Source organism: Leuresthes tenuis, unplaced genomic scaffold (genome assembly GCF_036924035.1).
Source record: "Leuresthes tenuis unplaced genomic scaffold, fLeuTen1.0.hap1 SCAF_2, whole genome shotgun sequence".
NCBI lineage: Eukaryota > Metazoa > Chordata > Actinopteri > Atheriniformes > Atherinopsidae > Leuresthes > Leuresthes tenuis.
Genome location: NW_027325356.1, coordinates 4,758,440 through 4,782,427, shown reverse-complemented (window position 1 = coordinate 4,782,427; position 23,988 = coordinate 4,758,440). Strand labels below are relative to the sequence as shown.

The 23,988-nt window shown below is 42.3% G+C and overlaps 1 protein-coding gene across 1 annotated transcript in view; it reads left to right on the top strand.

The window, feature by feature from the left end:
- Window positions 1–22,132, top strand: part of otog (otogelin) — a 61,744-nt gene extending 39,612 nt beyond the window's left edge. Inside the window, exons 28-51 of the mRNA XM_072381154.1 lie at window positions 505–783; window positions 2,017–2,134; window positions 2,678–2,757; window positions 3,154–5,831; window positions 6,270–6,447; window positions 6,577–6,728; window positions 7,137–7,226; window positions 7,320–7,506; window positions 7,881–8,101; window positions 8,430–8,568; window positions 9,887–10,075; window positions 11,086–11,295; window positions 11,400–11,504; window positions 11,618–11,722; window positions 11,811–11,912; window positions 13,194–13,292; window positions 13,406–13,446; window positions 13,664–13,739; window positions 14,998–15,176; window positions 15,751–15,855; window positions 16,275–16,394; window positions 17,178–17,223; window positions 20,323–20,402; window positions 21,170–22,132. Of these exons, the coding sequence (XP_072237255.1) occupies window positions 505–783; window positions 2,017–2,134; window positions 2,678–2,757; window positions 3,154–5,831; window positions 6,270–6,447; window positions 6,577–6,728; window positions 7,137–7,226; window positions 7,320–7,506; window positions 7,881–8,101; window positions 8,430–8,568; window positions 9,887–10,075; window positions 11,086–11,295; window positions 11,400–11,504; window positions 11,618–11,722; window positions 11,811–11,912; window positions 13,194–13,292; window positions 13,406–13,446; window positions 13,664–13,739; window positions 14,998–15,176; window positions 15,751–15,855; window positions 16,275–16,394; window positions 17,178–17,223; window positions 20,323–20,402; window positions 21,170–21,370 (5,780 nt within the window). The 3' untranslated portion in view covers window positions 21,371–22,132. The remainder of the gene's footprint in view (window positions 1–504; window positions 784–2,016; window positions 2,135–2,677; window positions 2,758–3,153; window positions 5,832–6,269; window positions 6,448–6,576; window positions 6,729–7,136; window positions 7,227–7,319; window positions 7,507–7,880; window positions 8,102–8,429; window positions 8,569–9,886; window positions 10,076–11,085; window positions 11,296–11,399; window positions 11,505–11,617; window positions 11,723–11,810; window positions 11,913–13,193; window positions 13,293–13,405; window positions 13,447–13,663; window positions 13,740–14,997; window positions 15,177–15,750; window positions 15,856–16,274; window positions 16,395–17,177; window positions 17,224–20,322; window positions 20,403–21,169) is intronic.
- The last annotated feature ends 1,856 nt before the right edge of the window (window positions 22,133–23,988 follow it).

Below are 23,988 nucleotides of genomic sequence, written 5' to 3'. Positions count from 1 at the left end.
TATCTGAGCCTATTGGAGTGTCTTTTTTTAAAAATAAGAAAAACAGTAAATGTGACTTAAAGGAGTCTGAAACATGTCTGAATAATGATGTAATTCAGGCTACGTGTTTCTTTTTTGAACATTAAGCAGGTAACCGAGATCTGATCACAAATCGTCACTTAAGATCTGAAAAGGGACGTTATTTTAGCTTCATGTTTTACGTTGTTCGGGTTCTTTATCTTTATCCTGTGTTAGCTGGCAGCTTCCTATAGCCGAAAACTCTGATAAATCAAATGATGAGGCTCAAACTGGAGCATTTTATCAATTAAAGACACAGCTGCAGGGTACCGTATCACAGCTGGAAGCAGATTAAATACTGCTTTATCAGGTGGACATAAACATGGCTCTGAGGTGCTTCTTGGTGTCTCCTGTTATGGTTGAACTTCTCCGTGGCTTCATGTCTGTATGCTCACCCGCTTCTTCTCCCTCCGAATAACCCGACAAATCATTTAATTTCTTTTGCAGACACATCGCGAGTTTCTTTTGAGGCAGCCGACAGACCAAACTACTTCCTGCATGCAAGCCCCAGCGGCCAGGTGAGGTTGGCCAAGTGGGAGGATAGTGAGGCGTTCTGGGACAGAGCCACCTTCGTCCTCCACAGGAACACCTGGATCCTGGGCTATGAATCGCTCGAGTCCCACGCGAAACCCGGTTTCTTCCTGTACGCCATGCTGCCCCGCCTCCACCTACTGAGATACAGACACACCGACAGTTTCCGCAAGGCCACGCTGTTCAAACTGACAGGTCAGCAGCACAAACGCATCACACAGCACTCGCTGAAAGTCACACAACTCAAGCTGAGACGACATGATTTTTTTCCTTAGTGATATCCACAGAAAATTCTGTTTTGAGATGATACTTAACCCCGAAGTTAGATATGATGAAATGCAATATGATATTCTTAACTATGTTTTCATTGGGTTGAATTACATGAGAATAAAAAAAAAAATTTTTCATTAAAAATCACAATTTACTCTTTTCCAGAAAGTTTTGAACGATTGTTTTCTTGAATTCTGTCCACACATGTAGGGAAGCAGGTACAGACCATCCATCTTGTAGGTCTCAGATCAGTCTTCAAAAGTAAATCCAGTGCTCTCTGGGCAGTTCTGTTTAACCTTACCGCATACACTGGTTTAAACATTAGTATTCATCAAAATCTGTACGCCCATCTGTATTTAACCGCTTCTCATATTCGTCGAGCTACTTCCGTCATCTAACATCCTTCAGTTCGCTTGACTGGTCATTCCTCTGCCTGCATTCTGCACTCACAGAGCAGTCAGGCTAATCGCTGATGCTAAGAATACACCAGCATTTGTTTTACTTAATGGAAAAGACATAGCAACCAACAGGAGATTGAATTTCTTGCTGACAGCAGTGAATGCCAAACACATTCCGAGCGAGAGATGAAGCCCAGTCACGAGTTAATCTCCTTTCTGGTCTGCGTAAACACTTGTGGATTGTTTTAACCAGTATAGAATAATAATACTGCAATGCACGGTACTTTTCTTATGTAACATATCTAAGTGACATTACAGGTTTGACAAACACTGCATGAGTATTTAATTTAGGATCATAAAGTTTAGATTTTAGAACTTGCTGCCACCACATATAAGCCTGTTTTAAGCAACTGTAGATAATATAATGTAATAATGCTGCTAAAAAATATCACAACTTCAACTTTTAGTTTAAGTTTACTTCAAAAAAGCACTGAAGCAACTAGAAATGATGATAAATGTCGTATTACCCAGCTATGATACATTGAGTCAGATCTAAAACGCCTGTTGTAGTTTCTCTGAGAAGTTTTTAATCAGGTGTGTTTGTTTTTCAGTTTTCAAATCTTATATTTTGTCAGTGCAACGTTTTATGATTCGTCCCTCGGAGAGCAGAGTTTTGTCCTTTAATTATGTCAAAGCAAACATGTTTTAATTTGACCTCGAAGGAAGAAACTGAAGTGTTTTGTCTCGTCTTTTTGATCAGGCACCGGTCCAGACGCCCCTCCTGGTCCTCGGTGTCAGTGGAGGTACGACGCCTGCCTCAGCCCATGCTTTAAGACCTGCAGCGACCCGTCAGCTGAGGCCTGCGCCACTATCCCACAGTGAGACCTTTTCAACACAAATTCTGCAGTTTATAGAGTTTTATCCCACTTGGAGTGACACTTCAAGCCTGTACACAGATGAATAGTTTTAATCTTCCCCTGGAATGCTCTTTACCCTTCATCATGGTGCTGTAGCCATGTTTCTTTTCTCCAGTGCATTTTGGCATGTTAAAATGAAATCACACGATTGGTTATGCATGTTCTTCATCCTAAAAAAGGAATCTGTTGTTTGAATCTGTTAAAACTGAATCCAACTCTGACTCTGCTGTAGCCGCTGAATTCCATGACCTCAAACAGATTTAGCATTTTTACAGTGGAAATGTTAGAAACTGTCTTGTTACCTACAGTGGAGCACGGTCAGCCTGGTTTAGATGAATAGACAGTCCAGTCGAACCTGGCCCAGTGCCTGTTCTTCCTCCTGAAGCAGCCGTCCATAAACGACCTTTATGGACAAGATAAAGTGTCCGGGACATGCTCTGTCTTCCTGTTGAGGTTTTCATTCTTTGGTGGGTTTTGTAGTCACGGTAGTTTTCTTCTGCACAGAGTGGAAGGCTGCCTTCCTGTCTGCCCCCCACACATGGTCCTGGATGAGGTCACCCGCCGGTGTGTCCACGCTGAAGACTGTAAGTGTCTTTTAACGTGTTTCATCCATGTTTGATAGACAAACTAACAACAACAAAAAAGCTGTTTATCATAAAGTTTTCAGTGGTGTTCGTTTTTAAAATCCCTACTTGTTCCCATACCTGTTCACTGAAATAAGAACTACAGTAACTAAATGTTTTACACATTCTGTCCCATTAGCAGATTATTAGATCTCTAATTGTGTGGCAGTTTGAATTAAAAGGATGATTATAAAGACTATAAAGACAAATAACTTAATATGATGATACTAAACCCCTCCAAATGAATGTCAGTCGTGTCATTTCTGATCTGAGCAAAGTGTGAAATAAGTCATGAGCTGTGTCTCTCCCTCTTAAGCTCAGAGCTTCTCTAACACACCCTTCATTGGCTGTTTTCAGGTATTAAGGTGCCAGCTGTTGTGCTGCCTGCATCACCACCTTCTCCATCTGTCACTTTTACCACCACAACAAGCACATCTGCCTCCCCTACTCCCCTCAAGATCACCTTCTCCCCCTCCACATCCTCCCCCTCCACCTTCTCCCCCTCCACATCCTCCACCTCCACATCCTCCACCCCACTACACACAGGTCCCACAGTTAAAGCCACCACCACTATTACGTCTGTGAGCCCACAGACCACCCCCTCTGAGTCCCCACACTCCCCCTTTGTGCCCACCTCTCCCTCAGCAACTTCGGAAGTTTCCACAACAGCAGAGCCTCCGTCTACCCCAACAGAGCCACTTGCTGTGAGGCCAGAGGTGGTGGAGCCACTGTCTACTGTCAGAGTGACCAAGACTCCGCCCACCACTTTAAGAGGCCCAACGACATGGACGACCACACCGCTGAGCTCCACCATCAGCCGATTCAGCCCCACCACGTCCAGGACCAGCAGTGCAATCACAGCTCTGTTCTGGCTGACCTCCACCAAGCCACCCGACTCCCTGCAGCCGCTCTTCAGCACCACTCCTCCAACCCCACAGGCATCCACCACTGCACCACAGGCTACAACGTCTGCAGAGGGCCCAACCACATTCACTACTCCAGCTGTTGGGCTTCCAACAGAAGACACCACAGATACCACAACACGTTCAGCAGCGGTTGCTTCGACCACAACAGCCTCCAGTCCAGTTCCTGCTCCTGTCTCAGACACTTCGACAGTTACACACAGGACCACTGCTCCCAGTTCAGCTGCCACTGTGGGCACAGGCACCAGCACAAAAGCTGCAGCCGTGGAGAAAATAACTGCAACACCACCTCTCACCCGGAGCTCCACAACAACTTCACCTGTTCCGACCTCACCTCCCGAGGAAACAAAGACTGTATCTTTGCCATCAGTAACTTCAGCAAAGACAACGACACCATTCACACCTTTCACCACCAGTAAAACAACACCAGAGACAACATCACCATCTGTGACATCAGAAAGGATTTTACACACTGACCAGACAACTTCTGCAACTGAGTTACTTACGACAACCATCTCCCGTGCTGCACCCACCACACCTACACCATCTGCCTCTACCTCAGCTGTTACAGACTGGCGGACAACAACAAAGAAAGTGACCATTCCTGAATCTCCTGTGTCTAGAATCCCTTTAGTTTCTACAACAACTGTCTCACCTCCGAGGATTATAGAAGCCACAACTTCAACTTTGCCCACCTCCACAGTCTATACTCAAAGAACATCCTGGTCTGCAACTGTCCCAGTAACAGAGAGAACGACTACCAGCAAGGCAACTTCAAGACCTCGAGTATCCACCATGTCCACAGGTCCTTTGTTCACCACCGAACCCACTGCGCCGCCTGTGTCTCCTACAGAAACCGTCGCTGTACCACCGTTACCAACGGAGAGCTCCACCCACCCTGTCTATACTGACCAGACCTCCGAGCCATGGCGTCCTCCCCATCGGGAGACCTCCTCCACCCCGGTCTATCGACCCACAATGGAGAGATTATCGGAGTTCTCCACAGAAACTGTCATCCATGTCGGGACTTCGACTAAAACTACCGAACTCTCTCAGCTTCCAGTCACATCAAAACCAACTCTCACCTCTGCGACATCAACTGCTGCAACAGTCACCACTTCTCAAACTACAACCCCAGAAATGTTAACTCCAGAAAGTGGAGCCACCACAACCAAGAAGTTTACACCTCCACCTGTGCCTGGAACTCCTGAGACCAACTTTACCACGGGCCCCACAAGAGCTCCACCTGCTGCTGTCACCACCACACTGACACCTGTCACAATTCAACCGATAACAGAGACGACGCATCCGGCGACAGGCAGAGTGGAGGTTTCAACGAAAGCTACAACCCCGTCACCTCCACCTGTCTCCTCGCCCCACACAACGACTTCTTCTGTAGCTCCAAGAGTAACTACGGTCCAGGACAAAGTCACCACTCGGCTGGTGTCCACGTCAAGAGCTACAGCTGCCACAACATCAACCAACATTACACGGACATCCACCCTCAGGACGACACCCAGAGTTCCTCTGACAGCCAGAGTTACACCCAGATTCACATCAACCGACAAGTCAACCATCAGGCCAGTAACTGCAAGGGTTACCATAGCAACAAGGCCCTCCCCTGGAACCACAAGATCAACCACTCCTGGTGCACCACCTATTGCACCAAGCCCTAGCACATCCACCACGTCAGGGGCGTCATCGACAGCTGTCAAAATATCAGCGAGCACGACTGGAGCTGTCGACACAGCTGCTCCCCGTCTAACCACCACAACCGCTGCGGTGCCTGTTCCCACAGTAACAACAGCCACAGCAACTACAGCTGTCCCCACCGCAGAGTCAGACACATCTGGAAAGGTCTCGTCAACTAAAGAGGCTGCTGTATCATCCGTCTCCAAGTCGCCTGGCGTGCTCACCTCCACCCAGAAGCCCAGTGTTCTAGTTACGGCTACAACTTCGCTACCATCAACCACCATGGTCCAAACAACTGAGGCAGACGGAATCGATCATGCGAGTCCAGGTGCAACCACCCCTTCAGCCCCAGTGGAAACAACCAGCCTCACAGCAGAGACCACAACATCTATGACTGTGTCACCTATAAGGATGTGCACTGTGAGTTCATTTAAGAGGTTTCTGTGTTTATGGCCTTTAATCCTGCCTTTCTTGCGTTTTGCTTGCCTTAGCGATAAATTGTAACTCACAGAATTTATCTGTGACAACATCCATCCATCCATTTTCTATACCGTCAATCCGTTAATCGGGGAGCGGGTGGGCTGGAGCCTATCCCAGCAGTCATCGGGCAAAAGGCGGGGTACACCCTGGACAGGTCGCCAGTCCATCACAGGGACACATAGAAACAAAACGAGACAAACAACTCTGTGACAACATGTTCTACACTAATAATTTTCTAACTTGCTTTATATTATATTTCAGCCAAAACAAATAGATGTGTTGTATGTGTTAAAGATGTGCTTTCCCACTGTCAAGAACAGTTCTGCTCTGTCATCTTTCCTGCTTATGATCTGTGACTCTTGTTTTGCTGTCATCCAGCCTCCTTATGCACAGATCATTGATGAATGCACAAAGTACATCTGTGTCAACAACCAGCTTATCCTGTTCAACAAGTCCCAGAGCTGCCCCTTCACAGCTGACCCGCCAAACTGTGGCCTGCTTGGTTTTGCAGTTCTGGTTAATGGAGACAAATGCTGCCCAAAGTGGGATTGTCCATGTAAGCAAATACAGAAATGTGTTTTTTAAAAATCTTTCCTTCCTAAATATGAACAGACTAAATGATTATGATAAGCAGAAGAATTTCTTGAAGTTCTCTCACAGAGATTATCTTTCCTGTGTTTCTCAGGTCGATGCTCGATGTTTCCTGATCTGAACGTGATCACGTTTGATGGGAACAGCGTTGCCATCTACAAAGCTGCCTCTTATATAGTGACGCAGCTGCCCAACGAGACCGTTAGTGTGCTGGTTCAGGAGTGTCCGGCTGACTCAGAGTCCCCTGTGAGTGACATTAAGTCAGATTCATTTCACCTTTTTTATGTGTTTTATATGTGCAGGTTTTTGTGGATGTAAAAAAGTCAACTGGTACATAGTCCAAAACGCACACCAAAGGGAGTTATTGTCCCATAAAGAAGTAACTGCTCCAGTGCAGATGTTTCTTCCTAAATTTGAAGACATCATCTCATAACTCATTTGTATAATGCCTGCCTAGATGCTGGTTTCGCATGCCTCGAACAAAGAATGAGCAGCTGCCTCAGACTCTACTATTTTGGATTAATCAGCTGACCAATCAGAGCAGAGTGCGTCTTTTGGGAGACAGAAACACACCGATTCTGTACCTTTAAATGATTATGATGTGGGCTCTTTGAAATGCTTTGCAAGATAATCTGATGTTATCTTTTCCTAAAGCTCCTCTGGAATTTCACCAACTTGTGCCTGGTGTCGCTCAACATCACCCACAGATCCAACCACATCATCATCAACAGGCTGCAGAGGAGAGTAAGAAGCAATTTCCACATATTCTTACTTTGAGGTTATTAAACATAAAAGTTCTTACTCTTTTTGATGATCTGTACTTTGTGTTTTTATCAGCTTTATGTCAACTCGCGGTACGCCAAGCCCCGTTTCAAGAAGTATGGCTTTGAGATCTACGACACAGGCAACATGTATCTGATCCGCACCCCGAGCGGTCTGAAGCTACAGTGGTACCACAGCACCGGTATGATGGTTATCGACACTGATAGCTCCAGCAGCAAGCTACCCACCATAGGCCTCTGTGGTAAGAGCAAAGGAAATCATTTCAGATTTTAAACGGCCGGAGAACATTCTTTCATCGTACTATCCAAATCTTCTGTTTCTGGGTATTATTTGTAATCGTTTTTCAATAAAAAACAGACCTGTAGGTGCCAAACAACATGGGTTTATAGCAGCTCTGGCTTCTGAGTTACTTTCTTGAACAATCCCATTTAGCATCCAACTTGCATTTATTTTGAATCAGAAACACTCATTAAAAGACACCAAAAAAGCTAAGAGGTATGTGATAAGCTTACTGTAGAGGCTGTAGCGGACTCCATTCCCAGTGGTGACTGACACTTTGTGACATGTAGAAACATTGTGTCTGTGTTTATGAAACCCCTCCTCCAACCATCTCAGGCCTTTGTGATGGAGACCCAACCAATGACCTGACTTTGGCCAACGGCACCACGCTGGGAGTAAGCGAGGATCCGGCTCTGTTCATTGACAGCTGGCAGGTTCCCAACACCACCAGCTACATCAGCAACAGCCGCCGGCGTGAGCTCAACTGCTCCACCAGCGACTGCTCCAGCTGCCTGGCCATGCTGGAGAACCACGTCTTCACCCCCTGCCACGCCTTCGTACGTTAAACCCACTCTGAACTCATTTTCAGGTTGCTTTACTTACAGGATTGTATTAGGAAACCAATCTGGTTCTGAACTAACCCAAAGGTCTGGAACCCAGGAAAAAAAACAGCATTTTCTCTCTTCTCAGCAGAAGATAAAGTTCGACAAGTTAGTTGAAACATTTGATTGATCATCTTAAACGACCTGCCAACAATAAGATCAACCTGACAGACGTAGTAGCTGCGGAGAACCTGTGGATGAACTAAGAGTGAAGAAAGATCTCGTTAAAGTAAACGATGATACACGATATGCCGTAGTTAGTGTGATGTTTCTTTGTTTTCAGGTGCCACCCAGCACATACTGTGAGGTTTGGGTACGGGACTCTGAGTACGTCAACAATCAGTGTGTGGCGCTGGCTGCTTATGTGGCGTCTTGCCATAAGTTCAATATCTGCATTGAGTGGAGGAGTCCAGATTACTGCCGTAAGTCTTTATTTGAAGCATTTTAACATTTCCTCCCATTCAGACATGATGCAACACGTGTACACCGCTGTGGTAGCCTCTGGCTCACGGGAGGCAAACACAGATTCATTTATGAGGCTTTTCAACAGGACAATACACAGTGATTCATGTAAGAAATGCATAAGGCAATAAGACCACATAAGAACTGAAAGAAACCCATTAAAAAGAATGTAGAATGTAAAATGTAGTATAATGCAGTATAATCAGTTTTCGTATGTTTTATTATTATTTTATTATCAAACTTTAGGCTTGACACCATAACTACCGTAAATTCCGGACTATAGACGCACCTGAATATAAGCCGCACCCTCTAATTTTAAAAAGAAAATCCATTTTCTACCTGTATCGGCCGCACCGGATTATAAACCGCGGGTGTCCACACTGTAATATGAGATATCTCCACAGAAAGATGTTACACGTGAGGATGTTTAAACTTTTTTACTTTTTTAAACGAATACATACTGCAAATGCTTTTTTCCCCGAACAGTGATGGTTTTAACTTAAATACCTATCGTAACGCACAAATGCGGCGTAAATCCTTTTTTTTGGAACAGTGCCTTTAACACAGCTGGTAAAAAAAGACCCACCAGGAAAAGTCATTGATCTTCTTCTTCATCTTCCTCCTGCGCACTAAATTCATCAAAGTCGTCTTCCTCAGTGTCTGAATTGAACAGCCTCAGAACTTCGTCACTCGCTGCATCATGTGCATTTCTTCGTTTGTTTTCCATGTTGAGGGCGAGTACAAATGACCGATTTACAATAATTTAGCAGTGAAAGTATGTTTGATTTGTCGTACAATTTCATTGGACCGCTGTGAACTATTCGTTCATTTTATTGGTCGAATGTTATGAGGCAAAATGTTTTTGGCGGCATGAAAAAAAAAAGAAAAAAAACATATATTAGCTGCACCAGCTGCAGTGTTCAAAGCCTGGGAAAAAAGTAGCGTCTTATAGTCTGGAATTTACGATATATCAGTATTTATGACTCAGTTTGTGACGTTTAAGCTTAGCAACTAAAGCTGAATGCTGACACTTACTTTAATTCTGAATTTGTGGTCACATGCCAACATTGAACATAGAAGGCCTGAGAGTAGAACCCAGTAAAGGGTTGCAGCATGGAGATCCAGGTCATTGCAGACTAAAAGTTGTGGATTCAGTTCTTCTTCACCCAAGCAGCCTCATCTTGTTTGATCCAGAAAGTATTAATCCCTCTGTTCCCTTTCCAGATAAACCCAGGGTAATGATTGTAGGCACTGACATGTTCGTGTTTCTTTCTGCAGCCTTTGTGTGTCCCGACACTCTGCGGTATCAGGCCTGTCTGCCGGCCTGCACGTCTCAGTCCTGTCCAAACCACGACTTCGACTCAGACCCAGACCAGTGTTCAGGTCTGACCGAGGGCTGCGTGTGCCCTGAGGGGACACTCCTCCACCGTCCCTACTCTGCACTCTGCATCCCTCCTGAAAAGTGTGGTAAGACCCCAGTTTAGCTGCCCGTAGAGCACAGCAGGAGGTCTTAAACTGAAGTTTACAGCATTAGATTATAACCACATGGGAACATTCTGTGCAAACATTTGTGTTGAACGTAAGGAGAGGATGCCTAAAAAAGGTGCACTGATCAGAAAAACTCCTAAATACTTGGTGTAACTATCCTTTAATTTCAGAGCAGCTGATTTTAGTCCCAGAGTCTTTCAATATATGTTTTATCATTTCATCTTGGAGAACTTTCCACGGTTTCTCTATGTTTTCAGGCTGACCTCATGCACTGTAACCCCACACTGACTCCATGATGACTCTTTAAAAATGTATATTTTACCACAGATTTTGTTGTTCGGTTCAGTTTCGTAACTATTGCATTGAATAATGCATTTTTTGTTGATGATTTAGTCAGATGAAACAGGCTTTAGTCTGTTTCAGTGCTGTCAGCTGCAGGTGTGCATGGTGTGAAAAAAATCAATCAGACATGTCAGTATTTTTACTTTACAGTATTTTTACAGTATTTTTAGTTTTAAGTGCACCTGTCAGCCAGGCTGGAGGACGGATGCACATCAAAATAAAGTAAGATACAAAAAAACAACAGATTTGTAAAGTAGGAGTTTGGCTGAACTGTTGCAAACTGGTGATTAGATTAGTTGCAGAATCAAATAAAATACCATAAGTATCTTTTCAGATACTGTCAGATCCAGATCCTGTGAAAACAGTGAGGAGTACAATCATGTTTCGCCTTAGAAACTAACTGAAATTCTTTGAATAAACCCAACAAATGTGAAGTCTTTAAAGTAGGTGTTATGTAGGGTTTAACTGTAATTTTGTAGATACTCATGCAGCACAAAAACAAAGATTTGCAAAAGTCTGGATTCAAAAAGAGGCAAAAAAGGTATTTTTGCCTCTTAGCCTGGGGTGAGTTCTAGTTCGAACCAATGAATTAAATTTGGTTTCATTTCGACATTTATATCTAAAGTACAGCGTTTGTGTGTATGCAGCCTGCACTGACAGCTCTGGTGCGCCTCGTGCACACGGTGAGGTGTGGAAAGCCTCGAAAGACGGCTGCTGCATGTACCGCTGCGACAATGACACCATCGTTCCTGTGGAGTACGACTGCTCCAGCACGCCGGCGCCATTGTGCCACCGAGCTGGTGAGATGGTCATCAGCATGGCCGACGACATGAGCTGCTGCCCACAAAAAGTCTGCGGTGAGGCCACAAGAGCAGCTCTGCTCCTCAGTTCTCACTCACATTTGTTGTATTGAACCAAACTGAAAAAACACACTGAGATGATGTAATGTCTGCATCTGTAGTGTGTAACCAGAGCCTGTGTGACCAGCTTCCTCCTGAGTGTAAGTACGGGGAGAAGCTGGTGTCGTACTTCAGACTGGACTCCTGCTGTCCGGACTATGTTTGTGGTGAGCTTTCATCATAACTTTTCATATTTAAATCATTCACTGAAGCGCATATTAATCACACAACCATGACTTCAGAATCCATCCTCTCAGCTAACTTATCTTTTGGGTTTCAGAGTGTGATCCGGAGCTTTGTGACTCGGACGTTCCCACCTGCAGAGACGACCAAACTCTGATCGCCACCAGAGCCGAAGGCAGCTGCTGCCTGGCCCACATCTGCAGTCAGTTCACCCTCAATGTTCTGTTCATCCATCAGCGAATCGCCAGCAGGTTCATCAGTGTCATAAATGCTGTGTCTGTTTCCTGCAGTGTGCTCATCCTGTCAGGAGACGCCACCTTTGTGCCAGGATGGCGAGGTGCTGACGGTCGACAGCAACACCACCGATCGCTGCTGCCCCACCTATCAATGTGGTGAGCACACACACTTATTTTAAAATACTGATCCAACTGGTTAACTCCGGCTGTCTTCTTCATGGCTCCCCCCCTCAGTTTAATATTTCGATATTGACAGATTTGCGCAGATTTTTCCACTTCTGATACGGTTTAAGATGTAAACATACATACAAACAAAGTGGAAAACAGTCAGCTTGAGGAGACAATTACAACACTGTTTAAAAAATGGTCTGATGATAAGGCAACATACAAATTAGGGCTGTCAAACGATTATTTTTTTAATCGCGATTAATCACATTCTCTCCTTAGTTAACTCACGATTAATCTCTATATTAAAAATATAGAGTTAGAATCAAATAAACCCACATTTCTTCTTTCAAATAAACAAGTGCATTGTAGACCCACTTGATATGTCTATTTCAAAAACACAGCACATAAAATGTCACAACAATGTGGTCAAAGTAGACAAACAGAACAGGGCCTAATGACAGTTAAAAGAACGAAAAACTGCAGTCATTAGTAGGTCTGGACCATAACAAATTTTGCTGGAAGATATATTGTCCCGCAAATTATTGCCGATAAACGATATTATTGTCAGCATGATAATACTGTATATCATACTAATGCGCACACCTTTCAAATACAATAGTTTTATTTCTCAGTGTTTTATACCATTGAAATTTCAAGAACCTTTAAATATCCTAAATAAATAAACAACAAAAAACAATAAACAAAAATAAAATGGACTCAATCTCTGTTAGCTGTGAGCGGCGCGCACACCATTTTGCGCTGTTCCGTTTTTATTTAGTTTGTCGACCAAACGCCTCAGCGAGTGTTGACTGTCGGGATGAAAGCTTTTCATCTCTACATGAAAGCGTTTTCATGTAAACATCATTTATAGAGTGTACATTTAAAAATTGTATTCTTTTATTCAGCATGTGTTTCTTTGAAATTGGGATAAAATAAGATGTTTCTATTTTTGTGCAACTGTTCTGCATGAATTTAAACTCTCTCTGAGAAGGAATGTGTGTTTTACTCCTCAGACCTTCTCAGACTCAGGGAGGCTCTAATATATATAAGTGTTATATAGTTGATCTTTTTGCTAAATGAAGATCCAGTTTGAATTGAAACATTGTCAGCTGATGATTGATGTTTGGGAAGCAGAGAAGGTGTGTGAGCTTGTGTTACTGAGAGAAGATTTTATCGCCCTGTTTAACTCACACTGTTTGGCATTATTTCACTTATTTGTCACATCAAATTGTCTGATTAGTATCTGTTTATTTGTGTGTGTGTGTGCAGTGTGTGAGCCCTACAGGTGTCCTCAGCTCAGTTGTCCTTTCGGTATGTCGGTGGTGTCAGTTTCCGATCCACGTCGTTGTTGTCCCAACCAAACGTGCGGTATGACTCTCAAAATGGCACACAACCTGGGGCGTTCATGAATTTGTTCAAATTCACAGCTTGCTGCCGTTTCACATCTGAAACAGGATCATTTGTGTGTTTTTTTTTCTCAGAATGTTCTTGTGAAAAGATCGCCTCACCAAAATGTGGTCTGGTACGTCCTGAGCTTTATCATTTTGATGTCCTGTTATGTGTTTTAAATGCGAGGAAAACTTTGGTGTGGAGTAACATTTCATCTAAGAGCATCATTTTCAAAAAGAAAAAAGCCAAAAAGGACTCCAGATTGTCTGGGATGGATAGAGTCTGCTGTATGTACCACATGTGCTGGATATTGTGTGCAACCAGCCCGGCTGTTTCTGTGTGCTCTGCAGGGAGAAGCCGCACAGCTGGATCGGGCCTTTCTGTCTGATCCGCAGAACCAGTGTGCCTGCAGAAGATACAAGTGTGGTGAGTTCAGCTGGTTGGTCGAGATGGACTCAGTTACTGAGACAGAGTCAGAGTTAAATCATGTAATCAATTATCAATAAATCAAACAGGAGATAATGTGAAGGGACGAGAACGCCATCTTATGAGGATCATAAGATGCTTATTGTTGCTTCATCAGCTTTGGCCTAGCTTGGCTAAGCAGGTGGGAGAGAGGAAATTAACCTTATGAAGAGAAACTGAAGGAACAGGCTAAGTAACAGATTGAGTGAGATAGTGTTAGATCTGCTAATTTGCTAACCTGCTGAGTTGGTGTTGTGCTAAAATCTGACTCCCTGCAAACTCCCTTTTACCTCAGTTTATACAGTAAACCAATACATTAAACATTGAGTTTATTTATGGAATTGTAGTTTTATTTGTTGCTATATTATTAAACCATTATTTAGATAAGAGCTAAACTGTGTTTTAAAACTTGTATTTATTTATTTAAATCTTTTATTTCTCAGCCTCTGAGTATAAAAATCATCTAAGAGCTAAAACCTGTAAATTATTGACTTTGCTGATATGTTGATATTAAAACATAATGAAAATGCTGACGTGACACACGTTGCTCGAGGTTTGAAAGGTAAAAGCATGCATCCAGCATGTTGCATCAGGTCTGGGTCAATGAAAATACAATCTTGGAACTTGTTCAAAATGTTTCCTGTTATTTTTGCAGTGGTTGTTTCATCAACAGGAGATGAACTGAGAGATAATTTTAGAGGCTGGTGTTACAGTGAATCTGTATGAATCTGAAGGTTTGTACACAGGGTCCCAGCATGCAAAAGACAGCCTTCTGCGAGCTGGATCCTCACGATTTGAGGCATAAACGATCCCAGTTCCACAGAATTTACCGTGCGTTTATGTCAGCTTCACATTTTATATTACAAGTGAAAGAATTGCATCTAATAACTGACAGCTGGATTCACATACGACAGTCTTACTGGTTTAGGGGGTAAAAGTAGCAGAAACTTCACATTAAAGTTTAGTTTTTGATGTTAGTTTAATGTCAGCAGTACAAATGACTTTTAGTTTAAAATGAATATTAAACAATGTAAAAAAATCATGTTTATTTCAGGTTTTACTGTCAGGTTTCCCTACATCATTCTCTTTGTCATTATTCTTTTTTTTGAGATGCAACATTTGGTCGAAGTTTAAAAAGAAAATAAATGACTCACTTTCCCACAGCTGCTCATTAGATCAGAACGATGCGACCTGTGACCTCTGCTGTGTGTGTGTTCAGTGCGTGAGGCGGTGTGTGTGTTTGGCGAGCGGGGCGTGCTGCGGCCGGGTCAGACTCTGGTGGAGCACGGAGATGACGGCCTGTGTCACAGCAGGCAGTGCAGCCGCGTCCTGGACCCAGCGAGCGGCTTCCACCTGCTCCGCACCTCCAGCATCAACTGCTCCGCCCACTGCCAGCCGGTAAGACCCTGACATGTACACAGAGAAAACCATGTGTGCTGGGGAGCTTTTTGTGTTTTCAACCAAAACACTGTCTGCATCGCTGGTTCTGGACTCTCGAATGCTTTGTCTTGTCTTCTTGAAGCACTGCTGCTTGGATGAATCACTGACTTTTAACTTATTATTCAAAGAAAAGTTTAGCTAAACTTCACTGGGTCAGTTATGTTCTTCTGTCAGAATATCAAAAACGATAAAGCGCTGTTTGTTTGGTGTGATATAACATTAATCTTTATTTAAATAACAGTTTACTTGGTAAAAACGATGTGCATCGCTGTAATTTCTTGTCTGACACAGCGGTAGCACTGTTGTCTCATTATTAGTCACCCTTCACTTTATGTCTAAACTCAGACATAACTTTACAGAAGTGTGCTTTTATTTTTGCTCATTCTATCAGTAACTGCAAGATAATGCAGCTGGTTGCAGTTTTGTTTTAAAGCAGATAAAATCAGATTATCATCAGATAGTTCTCTTTTGTTCTAAATTCATTCAATTTTAATTGTCAGTAAGTATAACCATGAATGTTTGTGTGATTCAGAATCAGATCTACGTGCCTCCCAAAGACCAGTCGACATGTTGTGGAGCCTGTAAGAATATTTCCTGCCTCTTTGAGCATGAGAATGGGACCACAGGTCTCTATAAGGTAGGAAAAGCTCCTCTAGCCAGATGCTTAGTGGAGCATCTGAATCGCTGAGATATACGATATTTTGAGAATTTAGCAGTTATTTTCCATACTAAGCTCCAAAAAAAGGTATTTTTAAGGTAATAAATGATGATTAACAAACCTGAAAGGTTGTTGTTAAAGTTATTGTTGAATATTAATCTGACATCAGCTAAAATATCAAATACTGTATTTTTGCTGCTATATTTGTTGTATTTAAAGTTATATTTTCAATAGATAACTTTCAGTATAAATACTGGAAGCTGTAAGTATTCAGAGGTTTTTAGAAACTATAAATAGACTAATGATTTAAAAATAAACCGAGATGATCCTCACTCTGTATTATTGGTGGATCAGTGCAGCTGCAGCTGTTCTGAAGCTGATGTTGTCTTTGTTCTCAGCCAGGAAAGTCCTGGGTGTCGAACTGCATGAAATTCGACTGCACCGATACTCTATCTGGACCAACGATGGTCTCCTACTCCTTCAGCTGCCCCCCCTTCAACGAAACTGAGTGCATGAAGGTCAGCGTGCAGAATCACACACAAAGAGACAAACATGTTTCACATGATGAAGCAGGTCACAGCAGGTTCATTATTAGATCCCATATCATTCCCTTTAGTTGTATTGTTGTACAGAGCTGGGTTTCCTCGGTTCAGTTTCTGTATAAAATCTTTTGTAAATCTTACACACCCATGAATATTAATGAGAAGTGAAAACGGAGCAGTTTTACTTTATGTGAACACATTTGCAGAGCAGCAAAAGTAAAATCACAGAAAACTTTATTTATCATTATAGTCTAACACAAAGGGTCTGCCTGGGTGATGCAGAGCCATTTCACTTCATGAGTGTGTGCTGATGCTTGCAAGCTGTCAAGATGAATGTGTGCAAGATTTATTCGAGCAAGTCAGGCTGAGATTTTGTAGAGAAGAGACACGGATTTGAACGTGAGGCTGGAAGTAAAGTACGTTATGGACCCTGTGATGTCTGCTGTCCTGAAGGCTCACGTTGGGCCTTTGGACGTCACCATGTTGGTCTTTTTGGGACCAGACGTGACCATATAAGGACAAAGAGTTTGAACTTGAGAGTGATACCTGAATGAATGAATTTTTCTTTTTTTTTTAAGTTGATGACAGAGATGTTTTGGTATCTCCAAACTTATTTCTTTAAATTTTAATTAATTGTTAGCTAAGACAAAAGCATTTGTGAACCATTGATCTAAAAACGCCTGTAGTACTCATCAGGAAACTTTGATGACATCTTTTCTTCATTTCCATCTTAACGGTTTGACTCTCGTCTGCACTCAGATCGGTGGAACTGTCGTAAGTTACATGGATGGATGCTGCAGGACATGTGAGTATCTGATCTGAGCATAGCAGCAGTTTTGTAGTTAGTGTAGAGCTGTAGGCTGCAGCTGACGCAGAAGAGTGCCTTCACCTGCTGCCCAACATGTTTTCAACCCTTCAGTTAGTCTGTTTCAGTCCAAAATCTTCCATCACATTGTCTGAATTGGCTCACATATGAATCCCACCTGTTGTTTTCTGTGAAGTTTTGTCTCCTGTTTGTTCACATTCCTGTCATCTGTCAGCATGCTTTTCAGTGAATTCAGTCTTTATTGTACAAATGGCGACGGACAGCCGTTTTTAAGTGCCAAACGATCACGTATCTCTCACTGAAAAGCATCTGATGACATGCAAGTGGGTTTGTGGTTTATGTGCTGCAGCTTACCATCATGTACCAATCCCACCAGGTACTGGATTCCACCTGTTCCCTTTCCCTGTTAGCTCACTGACTCCCACAGTTAACACAAACTGTGAAAGAGGTACCACAACAACAAGGCTTGTCAGTGCCATTGTTGATATTCAACAATGTACTCCCTCCAAAAAGATTGTGATGAAACACAAAGGAAAGCCCAAAGTCTGACTGCAACCTGCACCCTTCTACAGAGTCGTCCTCTCGACTGTTGTCTCATTTCAGGTCTTCATGAAGCACAAATCAGTAGAAAACAGCTTCAGGGCAGATGTTGCATTCTCCTCCCTTTTTAAAGCGATCACAATGTATTTATGACTTTTCTAAAATGGTTTAAAACTTTACAGAGAAAGTATGGATTTCATATTATCGTAGGCCAAAAAATGATGCAACAGTTGAGCGGACACAAAGATGTATATAGCCCTGTACCCCCCCGTGCATTACGTACATGTACACAACAGATAAACCCCCTCCCCATTAGCACTGTCTGGGCAGTGCATTGTTGATTGCCAACAATGTACTGTTGGTAGTGGCCCAGTAGTTGGGCTTAGACGTCTGCATGTGTCAGTAGATTCGGATGTGGGCTGGTGTCGGGGTGTTTTCATCAAACACGTAGCTGCTGTAGAAGATCTGAATGCTGCAGCACTACAAGAAGATCTGTGTGGCAAACCGAAGCTGCTGTGTGTGGCATTTATCATTTTACTTACACAGTTATTATCAGACTATATTGGATGGAACAGAATAAATCTGCATAGTCTTCTCCTCCTTATATATTACCAGGAAAACAGGAAAAAAGCGTAGCCGTTTACTGAAACAAGGCACAAACAGAGTTTGTTCAGTTCTAAGCAGCTTTAAAGGGAATATCTGGTCTGAGCTCCTTTATTCTCCAACACAGCCTGAACCCTCTGAGACAAGCTTTCTGTCATTTCTTTAAGGAGTCTTCAGGAATAGTTCTCCAGGCTTCTTGAAGGACATCCCAAAGCTCTTCTTTGGATGTCGGCTGCCTTTTGTTCCGTTCTCTGTCAGATGATCCCACACTGCTTCAATAATGTTGAGGTCCGGGCTCTGGGGAGGATTCATCCCTCCATAAGACCTGTTGCCACTGATTTTCAGTCCACTTCTTGTGTCATTTGGCATAGCTCAGCCTTTTCTCCCTGTTTCCCTTCCTTAAGAATGGCTTCTTGACAGCCACCCTTCCATGGAGACCATTTCTGATGAGGCTTGGGCCAACAGTAGATGGATCAGCTGAAGGTCCAGATGCATCTCTCAGGTCCTGTCAGGTCACAGCTGGATTTTTTTCTCTTTCTTAAGGACATCACTTTCAGACTTTTTTTTTTATGTTTGAAGGATTCATAGGCCAGTGCTACATGGCCAAACATAAAAAGCAAATTTCTCTGAAAATAATAATACCAATTACCAGACAGAAAATTAGAGTTTTCTCTGTCTTTTGGTTTCTTAGTCTTTCTATGCCCGGGTTTAGTGATTCTTAGTGTCTTAGTTCATGTTTTGACAATCAGCAGCAGAGGACCTATGATTCAACTTGTTAAAGCATCTTTGGAGAAAAAAGTAAATGCCACACAGAGGAGCTTTGCTGTGTGTGTGTGTGTGTGTGTGTGTGTGTGTGTGAGGGTGTGTGTGTTGATGAGACACTTTCTACTTCTGTGTTTTGTTTGATGTCTATACTTATTTCCAACCAGCTGCCTGGCCAAAAAAGAAAAGTCACATGATATTTTGCCGGACAACCTTTTGCATTGATAATGACACATATTTGGCATCCCATTGCTTCGATAAGCTTTTGCAGTGCCATAACTTCTTGAGTCATTCTGGCTAAGATCTTGTTTTGCTTATGTAAAGAGCTGCCCAAAGATTCTCCAGCAGGGTTAATGTCTGGACTCTGTGGTGGCCAATCCATGTATGAAAATGATGCCTCATGCCTCCTGAACCACTCTCAAAAGATGAGCCTGATGAATCTGTCAGAGAAACTGGTCATTCAGTAAGTTCAGGTGGTCAGCTGAGCTTATTCTTTGGGCACAAACCTGTAACTTTGCTGAACCTGGATCTGACCACCTGAAGCCACCCCAGATTTAAAATGATCAGGATCTTTCAAGATTCTCTTCCGATGACATTTCTTTCATGGTTCACCACATTCCTTCTAGGTTTTAATAATGCCTGCTCCTGCTTAATGCAGACATTTGATTCTTCAGCAACAGAGACGCATCTTTTCCATGACTACAGGATGTGTCTTCTGACATGCATTTATAAGAAATGAGAAGCTACCCCCTGCATCGGTCTCTGTAAAATGGCCTCTTACCGCCTGAAATAATTCAATCACTGAAGTTTTTTTTTTTTTTGGCCAGGCAGTTTATTCATATTGAATCAGATTTGTGTTGATTTGAGATAAATGCACGATAAACTATATGTTTTTATTACTACATGTTTTTATTGATTTACTGTCTCAAGTTTCCTCCTTTTGCCTTCTATCTATAAACCCTTGATAGAAAATCCATTACTTTATTTCTTCTAATTCTTAGTCTAACTCTAAAACTGCCTGTGCATGATCGACTGGTCCAGTGTCTCCCTTCTGTCTCTACCATCCTCCTCTTCTTTCTGTTTACTCCTGCGCCTTTACATTTGGACATATTTTGTTCTGGGTATTTCAATTTGTCTGATGGATTTAATTTGTTTTCTTAATCCTTTGAACAGGCAAGGAAGATGGAAAATCATGTCAGAAGGTGACAGTGAGGATGACTATCAGGAAAAGCGACTGCCGCAGCAACAGACCAGTAAGTCGTTCTGTTTTATTTTAAATAGTCCTCTTTTAACCTTTTAACCAAGTGGAAATACAACTGCAAAGTGTCATGTCTTCCATACACCGCGGGTCTCCACCTGTTATTTTGGTTAATGTGGGTTCAGCAGTGCAAAATGCAGAAAGGTGAAAGAGGACATAGAATGAAGAGAGTAGTGGTCGTAATTTCTCTCTCAGCTGCTCTCACAACTGCTTTCATGACTCTACAACAGCTGATCCAGCCACAGGAATGGTAAATGTTCCCAACTTATATAGCACCTTTTGAACTAAGTGGCTTTCAAGTGATTCTCATCCACCCACCCCCACAGACAGAACTTCTTATTTAATTTATGCACCATTTATACCGTATACAATCACACAGCAGTGAACATATTGGGGGCGATGTGGGTCTCAGAGTCTTGCCCAAGAAGATTTCAGCTCACTAGGGATTGAAATCATGACCTTCTGATTGGAAGTACTCTACCAGAGAAGCTCAACAAATGGACAAAGGCTTATCCAGCGAATGATTTGTTGATGGATTGAAAGCAGCCCAATCTGAACACACAACACAAAGATGAAGCTGTTTCTAAAGTTGCATAAATCCGAGTTGATTTAGGTGTTTTCCTGCATATCAAAGCTAATCAATGGTCACAAAGTAGGAACCTGGTGCCTTTTGCACTTGATTTAAAAAGGTAGACATGCTGGATGTCTAAACACTCCGTAGTCTGCTGCAGAATGTCAGCACTGAATGTCTTTGTCCTTCAGGTGAACATCGTGTCATGTGACGGGAAGTGTCCGTCTGCCAGTATCTACAATTACAACATCAACACGTACGCTCGCTTCTGCAAGTGCTGCAGGGAGACGGGGCTGCAGCGGCGCTCCGTGCAGCTCTACTGCAGCAGCAACGCCACCTGGGTCAGCTACACCATTCAGGAGCCCACCGACTGCTCCTGCCAGTGGTCCTGAACACACACTTTACCCCCACAAACTCACATGCATTTAAAAACATACACACACAACTTCATATTTGCAAGGTTTAAAACTACATGATGTAGCGGAGGCACAAGATAATCCAGCCATGTTACTTTTGGGTTTTAGGATGTGGGGAAAGAGTGATGCAGAGCTGAGGTTATGAGGACTGCATGAAGATGTGAGATGTGTAAAGGGCTCCGCTGGCTGTAAATTATCCCACATTAAGTTACTGTGGTGCCTCAGATGACAGGGAGGTAGAGCTGCAGAGCAGATGAGCAGGTATTTTCCCTCAAAAGACTCGAGGATGCTGACAGAAAACACGGGCAGAAGACAGACAAAATGACAGCACACGAGAATCAATTTGCACTCTTAATTTTTTTTATTATTTTATTGTATTAAAGGATGGCCTCTGCACACTAATGACCATAAAAATCAAGTAATGGAGGACATGGCTGTGGTCATTTCAATAATAAATCTGTTTGCTGTATAATTTGGCTTCGATGTCGAGCTGTAGGTGAGATGGAGCAACACATACTTCCATATCAAAATGACAGTAACAAACTGAACCGCTGGTTTTATAAAGTCTTAAAGTGTTGGAATCACTGTTTTTATTGACAAATAAGTTGAACAACAGAAAAAAGAAAAAAGTACCCATCACAACTTCAGAGCCAAAGCTGAAGTCATTTATTCGTTTTATTTAACCAGCAAAGTGCAATTCTGAAATATTCAGCTCACTGTAATGTGAAACAACACAAAAGCAACAGCTATTCAAATCTAAGAAGCTAGAACCATTAGTTATTATTTCAAGTTTAGATGAGAACTTCATATAAATAGCAGTAAAAGTCAGTAAATTCTGGCTGAAGGTCAAACTGTCAGTACTGTTCTAATTTTAAACTTTAATAAAAATTGTTTAGATGACCTTAAACTTCAATGCTTAGAGGAGCATAATGTTCATGTAGATGTATCTACTTAAAAAAACATTCAAATGCAATTTTAGATGTAAAAACCGCACAAGTGATAGATACCGTACAGTACCATACCATACCATACCATACCATACCATACCGTACCGTACCGTACCATACCGTACCATACCATACCGTACCATACCATACCATACCATACCGTACCATACCGTACAGTACCATACCATACCGTACCATACCGTACCATACCGTACAGTACCGTACCATACCATACCATACCGTACCATACCGTACCATACCGTACCATACCATACCATACCATACCATACCATACCGTACCATACCATACCGTACCATACCGTACCATACCATACCGTACCATACCATACCGTACCATACCATACCATACCATACCGTACCATACTGTACCATACCGTACCGTACCGTACCGTACCATACCATACCATGAAAATACAACTAAAACAGAAATAAAAGACAAGAAGTCCAACAATAAAAACAAGACTATTTAAGGATTTATAAACAAATAAAATAAGTTTAAAATGAACTCTAAAGTACACAGGCAGCCAGTAAAGTGAAGCCAGAATGGGTGTAATGTGATCTTTCTGACATGCTCCAGTTAAAAGATGTGCAGCTGCTTTTTGAGCCAGCTGGAGACAGGCTGACGGAGGCTGCATGTACTAACAACATGATGTATTACTGCATGATATTGTTTTTATTCACAATTAAAGCAAATCTGAAATCTTAAAACACATTTTACACACTTGATTTTATCACATATAAGGAGGAATAGTGGTGAAGGAAGGTGTACTCTGAATTCCATGAAAAAGAACATACCTTGAACATACTTCATTTGTCTTTTCTACTTAGCTTGCAAATAGTTGTAGGGTTAGAAACTAAAAGTACATGGTTCGGGTTAGAAAAATACACATGGTTGGGTGTACGCTCCCCTACTTAAGATAACAGCGTACAAATATTGCCATCTCACAATTTTTTACCTTAAATTGTGACACTAGTAAATATTGGAATGTGGGACAAACACAACTATTTCAGGTTTTCCTTTGAAACTGGGCAGTTGATCTTGAGAAATTCAATAATACCTGCTTGTTGAATGAAACATTGCAGCACAGAAAGAGAAATAACAGGACATATTATCTGATTTTTCTCCTCATAGGAAGTGAAAAGCCTCACACTTTGCATTTTCAGCTGTCAGTTTTCGCCTAAAACTTGAAACAGTTTAACAGCAGCAGACTTTTTCCCATTATTTTCTTATCTCCAAATACACTTAAATACACAATAAGCTACTGAAAATGAAATAATCAACCAATCAAAAAGACTGCATCACTGTTCTGCTGTGCTGCCACCTCCCTGCCATCCTCCAGAGGATAGAAAATGTTTGTCTTTTCTCTGCACTGTTCTCACATCGCTAGGCTGCCGTCACAGAAAAGTAACAAATATCATATTTTTAAAATGAATCGGGAAGAAAAACAATCAGGAAACGAGTGACGCCTCTTCAGCTTGGATCAGTCCATTGTCATCTTCCTCCTCAGTTTTCTATTTTACCCAGAATTCCTCATGTTTTGTTTGTTTTTTGTAAATAATTTCTAAACTTTTTAAAGCAATTTTCAATATCAAAGTTTTAGGTATTTGACTTTTAGAGAGAAAACA